This window comes from Cygnus olor, chromosome 1 (genome assembly GCF_009769625.2).
Source record: "Cygnus olor isolate bCygOlo1 chromosome 1, bCygOlo1.pri.v2, whole genome shotgun sequence".
NCBI lineage: Eukaryota > Metazoa > Chordata > Aves > Anseriformes > Anatidae > Cygnus > Cygnus olor.
The window spans coordinates 192464428-192470427 of record NC_049169.1 but is presented as its reverse complement, the minus strand read 5'-3'; the positions used below and the strand labels follow the sequence as shown (position 1 = coordinate 192470427).

Sequence of the window (6000 nt, the reverse complement as noted above, 5' to 3'; positions counted from 1 at the left end):
TACACTGGGAATGCCAGGAAAACCCCCTCTGGTAAGGAATTACGCATGGCAAGTTTAACCCGCCAGCCAGCATTTCCCAAGGTGGCACTCTCCAAGTGAGAATCTGCTTTCACAACCAGTAACATCACTTTGCTACACGAAGTCCATGCTCAACTTCCAGGGTTTGTTTGCTGCAGTAGGGCCCTAGGTTAGAACAATGTTCAAGCCCATGCCCAGCTCAGCACCAGCAGTGAATTTGGAGGCACCATCTCGCAACAAGAGTACTGTGGGCCTCTAAGTAATGAAGCACTACCACAGACCCACTTTCAGAATTTCACACAAGGTCATGATATGGCAGCTTTGGACTATTTCAAGCAGTTTTTTCTTGCCAGCACATTATATACCCTTATGGAAATGCACTCACAAGCAAGCAGAAAAGCTGCTGCGTGCTCAGCAGGCATCCAGGCACCCATAAACACATGGCCACACAGAGAAGGAGCGTAAGCGAAGTGGTCCTCCTCCTTTTGTCTCGTATCAATACAATCCAGAGTAACCTGAAATGACAAGGCAGCCCAGTTTGGTCAGTCCCTGCCCTCTGTCACCATCCTGAGGCCACCCCGGAGCTGGGTGCACTGCTGCACCCAGACCCTGGCAGCTGGAGCCCACTGGGTGCCCTGCACCGAGCCCCTGCTCACGCCGTGCCCCAGTGCCAGAGCAGCACACAGGGAGGGTCTTTCTGAAAACTGGCCCTGCTGAGAATAACAACTCGTTGGAAACTGTCCCAGAGGGAGGAGAGCACGCTGGGGCAATCCTGCAAAATGCATTGTTAATAACCAGCAGGCAGGTTTCTCTGCAGCAGGTCATGCCAAGTAAAATACCAACCATGTTCTCACAGCTAACTGCCACAACTCCTTAGGTTTTCTTAACTTGAACATACATTACTTGGTGTTTCTCTTTACTTGTGATGTAAGTAAGTACCAGCACAGCACACTCCTGCTTGTCTTCCCAGCACTGCCCTCTGCCCATGGTATGTCAGCTGTGAGCAGAAGCAAGGATAAGCAAGTTCCCCTCTTGGCCAAGGGTCTGAGCTCAGCCCCTTGCCCTCTGTGGCTCTGCTGGGACACACACCGAGCTGAAACATCCAGCAAAGACCCATGCTCCTGCATGGGCGAGTCTTCCGTTTCCCCCTGCACATCTCACCTGAGGACAGCAGAACTTGCTCACGTCACTCCTACAAGCCGGCTGACCACGGGTGTTACCAAGGAGCAAGCAAGGTTTCTCCTGCAGAAATTCACCATCCAGTCCACAAGCACACATGAAGACCTTGCTTACCAGCTACATGATACATGTTGAATATATGCAAACCAATTCCCAAGCATGCCCAAGAGCACTCACCTGCCAAGGATGTGCCTCTTTGCCTCCACGTGGCTCAAACAAAAGAAATCAGCTAGGACAAGGCTGCTGCTCCAGGGACAGTATGTGCAGCTGAGGAATGAGATTGTCTTCTCCAAGTGCTCTTTGGGGGGCTCACTAGGTCAGGTCAGTCAAAGCTCTGCCAACCCCACTTTCCACACCTCCAGGGATGGGGCATCCACAACTTCTCTGGGCAACCTGTTCTAGGGCCTCACCATCCTCATTGTGAAAAATTTCTTCCTGATATCCAATCCAAATCTATTCCGTTTCAGATTAAAACCGTTGTCCCTTGTCCTGTCACTACGGGCACCTTGGATTAGATGCCCTTAATTACAGCAGCAATGACCTGCTTATCCCCAGACAATGAATCAGTGAAAAGGGCAATGAAGGTATAGCCTTGCAGTTCTGGCTTTCAGAGACACCGATAGCCATTCACCCCTGAAAAAGCGAATCCATTATATTTTAATTCTGGAAAGGCATTGCAGGTGGTGTGCCCCTTTGATAGCACGAGGGCTGTGTTAAATAAATCGTGCTGTGACTCTGTGCTGGTCATTGCAGGCAACGGCAGCAGCGGCTGCGTAACCGTGAGTCAGCCAGCTCAGCGTCAGTTCTTCTGAAGCACAATAAATAAAACTCATTCCAGCTACCAGCATTTATGGGTTGAAACTGCCCTGCAGAAAATTTGCATTGCTTCTACCCTTAATTTCATCTTTTTCCTGATTTTTTCAGGGGCACCTAAGCTGGCACCGCACCACAAGCTCTGGTGATGCTGCAGGGGCAGAGCCCAGTGCTCCCAGGAAGGCAGGCGTTTAGCAGAGCTGCTCTGAGAAGTCCCACTGGGCAACCTCACGCCTCAGAGGAGCTCTCAAACAACATCAGAATGAAGAACTAGAGGAACCTGGGGAGTGACAGCATGAATTGAGGGTGCTTGAGGGTCAAGGAAGAGAAAAAACAATTGTGGTATCCCCACTGGCTTTCCAGTTCCCCTTGAGGAAATTATTAGTATCACGACTCTGAAAAGAGAGTAAATTGCAAGCTGCAAAAGATTTGTGACCCCTTGACAGATGCCAAACCAGGCAGGACTCTCTGCTAGACCTCAGGCAATGATTTGGCTCTTCAGCCAAACTGCTTCACATGCCATTTGTTCCCTCCTGTCTGACCCAAAGTTTACACTGCAAACAGTTTTATATTTCCTGGTTGCACTGATCAGCTCAGAGCTCCATTTCGATTAACTGGTGGTTCACAGGGAGGCCGCTACAGCTATATCAGCATAAATTGGTGTAACAGAATGGAGAACCTGGTCCTTTGTCTTTAAAAGCTCAACCCTGGTCTTCCTGACTTCCATGGCCAGTATTTATCTGTTGCATCCTCCTCCCTGTAATTCACAAAAGTGAAATAAACACTCCACAGAGGTAGTACCTGAGTTTGGTCATTATTTTGTTAACACATGTACACAGTGCTAGTTATTAATTCAATAAACAATCTTTTATTCTGTTATTTTAAAAGAGGTAATAGCTATAGCCTGCATTAAAAGTACTTCCAGAAAAAACAGGTAATGGAGGAAATACCATGGACTACAACTTTTCTAGAACCACACACCAGTTTCCCTGATCATAGTAACTCTTTTGAACCCTCACACCATCCAGGGATCTGCACACTGCTTCCAGTTCGCCTTCACAGAACACATGGTAATAGCGGTTGAAAACAGGGCTGGGTCCTTGCGATTCCTTAGAGCCAGCTGGAAACAGCACAGTCTCAACGTTTTCCCGTCTCTTTTTAGTGCCACCTTTCAGGTGCCAGGGAACCAGCAAATCCTGAGAGTGAAAGGAGGTTCGGTTGGTATGAACAGGCAGTCTGGAGTCTGCCACTGGCTTTGCACCACAGCCTTTGTCCTTTGAGTCACCAAGGAGTTGGTCAGTACTCGCTGAGTCTTGGCTGCTGCTATCAGGCATCTGATCACCAGGCAGTCTCTGGGCCATGCCAGAATTGATTTCCCCCTCCTTGTCTTTATTGCCGTGCTTTTCCTTAAGGTATTTAGACTTCTGGTTTTTGTATTCTTGTTCCATTGCCCAGACATAAATGAGTGCTGTTCCACCAGGCCTCAGAAGCCGGGCTAGTTCACGGATAGCTGCCAGCCTCCTTTCCTACAAACGAAAAGCAGAAGTGGGAAGTTGGTATATAAACAGACAGACATAACAACAGAACTGGCAGCACGTCCTGCTTACTGCCATCCATCTGCCCACACCCCAATACAATGAAGACCAGAGGAATTTTTGCCACTCTGCATTTTGGGCAATGTCCATTTCTATCCAACATGCATGAGTACAGAGCACCATAATCCGCTAATGGCCAGGCACTGGTAAATAACTCATAGAATCATTTAGGTTGGAAAAGACCTCTAAGATCGTCTGGTCCAACCTTTAACCTAGTACTGCCAAGTCCACCGTTAAACCAAGTCCCTAAGCACTACATCTACACATTTCTTGAAGACCTCCATGGATGGTATCTCAACAACTTCCCTGGGCAGCCTGTTCCAATGCTTCACAACCCCTTCCGTGAAGAAATTTTTCCTAATATCCAACCTAAATTTCCCCTGGTGCAACTTGAGGCCATTTCCTCTTGTCTTATCACTTAATGCTTAGGAGAAGAGACTGACCTCCATCCCACTACAACCTCCTTTAAAATCATTGTAGAGAGCAATAAGGTCTCCCCTGAGCCTCCTCTCCTCCAGGCTAAACAACCTCAGCTCCCTCAGCAGCTCCTCATATGATTTGTTCTCTAGACCCTTCCCAGCTTTGTAGCCCTTCTCTGGGCACGCTGCAGGGCCTCGATGTCCTTCTTGTAGTGAGGGGCCCAAAACTGAACACAGTACTCAAGGTGCGGCCTCACCAGAGCAGAGCACAGGGGGACAATCACTATGCACAAGGTAAGCCATTTTCCTGAACACAGTTCTCTTGCCATCTGAAAACAGTGCTGTGTTGATTAGGAATTCTTGGATGTTTCAGCCCAGTTCAAAACGACACACAGTCTCTTCAAGAGAGTCAATCAATATCTAAAATCCTAGATTCAAATCTACCATACCTAACAATACATACACTAAGTTTGCAGCTGAAGGAGTTAAGATTTAGAGCTCAAACACAGTTCCTCTAACTACCTCAATGAAGATATGTCAATCTGCTCCAAAACAGACTGCTCCCTACTTTTTATACTGCATTTGGAAGCATTCACTTCATTTCTGGTACCAGAAATGGGCTTGCTACAACTGCACAGCTCCTGCCAGGAGAAGCTTACACAACCCAGAGAGAAGGCAGACAGATGACCAGTGTCCCTGTTGTTCTTTGTAGATGAAGAATGAAGGCACAGAGGAAAAACCATGAGATCTGTTCAAGATCTGAGTTAGGAAGTAACATATCTTCTGATTCCCAAAGCAAAGCCCCTTCTCCAGAATCATTAATTTTAAGCAGAACAGAATGAAACACAAACACCCAGAGATCCAAGTGCCAGGAGGAACACAGGGAGAAGGAGAACGTAAAGAGAATGTCTCGAAGGCAGCAGCAGTGTAACAGCTTAACTCTGCTCAGACAACTGCTTATACCAAACGCGAGTCTTCAATTTCACCCCACTTATTCTTCCCTTTTGCTCCCATGAGCCCAAACCAGCAGTTTTTTATACCATTAGTAGTTCTGCACAGCAACACAGCAGTACAGTGGAGCACAGTGGGGTGACTTACTGCTGTTGAGAAATGGTGAACGACAGCGATAGAGATGCAGGCGTCACAAGAACCACTTCGGATTGGCACTGACAGGGCATCACCGACAAACGCCTGGAAATTTTTTTCTCCACAAATATCCACAAGGTTTTTGCTGCGATCACAGCCAATCTGTAACAGAAAGTGTTTCATTAAGCTTTTCCTAAGAGGATAATTACAAGACTGGAAAATGATTTTCACTCGATGCTTACTCTAATAGAGTCATCACAGTCTCCTACCAAGGTAACACATTTTAGTTCAAAACAAAACCACGAGTGAGCATGAGAAAAGAGGGTCAAGTAAGCAGCATATATGATTGCTGGGTACAGACAAAAAGCAAGAAAAAAAGTGTGTATTTAAAACTGAAAGATAACAGATGGGCTATTAGACAGCTCATTATAGCACCTTGATTTTGAACCAGCATAAGACAGAACAGCTTTCAGCATAACATTTCTCAAAACTAGTCTCAAAATAGCAGAAGAGCCAGAAAATAGCAAAGGAAGAGGTGACCCAACCTAACCTCAGTATTCTCGTTTCCTTTCAATTGCCACTTGTAATCCGATGACATTTTAAGCAGCCAAATTCTGAACTCACAAATGCTGAATCTACAAGTATAAACACCAAAGTGTCGACTTCAATGGCATCTCTGAGGCATGTCACACAGCTTCATTAATCATACAGGTTTTGTCATTTCAGTGTAAGAAAGTGCTCAGGTACAGTCCTTTTCAACCTCAGCACCAAAACGCACAAAAAGTGAAGCTTTCATATTCAGCACAACATAATTTTCAACGTTCCTGTGCAGTCCAAACAAAATGATCCCCAGAAAGCATTTCAGAACACCTCATTAAATGTTTCTTTTG

At 46.4% G+C, this 6000-nt stretch overlaps 1 protein-coding gene across 4 annotated transcripts in view; it reads right to left on the bottom strand.

The window, feature by feature from the left end:
- Window positions 1–2866: 2866 nt before the first annotated feature.
- The window catches only part of ALKBH8 (alkB homolog 8, tRNA methyltransferase), a 50668-nt gene continuing 47534 nt past the window's right edge, over window positions 2867–6000 (bottom strand). For all 4 annotated transcript variants that reach the window (XM_040544119.1, XM_040544121.1, XM_040544120.1 and 1 more), the window contains 2 exons: window positions 5123–5272; window positions 2867–3536 (listed from right to left, as the gene is read on the bottom strand). In XM_040544119.1, coding sequence (XP_040400053.1) covers window positions 2967–3536; window positions 5123–5272 — 720 coding nt within the window. In that variant the 3' untranslated portion in view covers window positions 2867–2966. The remainder of the gene's footprint in view (window positions 3537–5122; window positions 5273–6000) is intronic.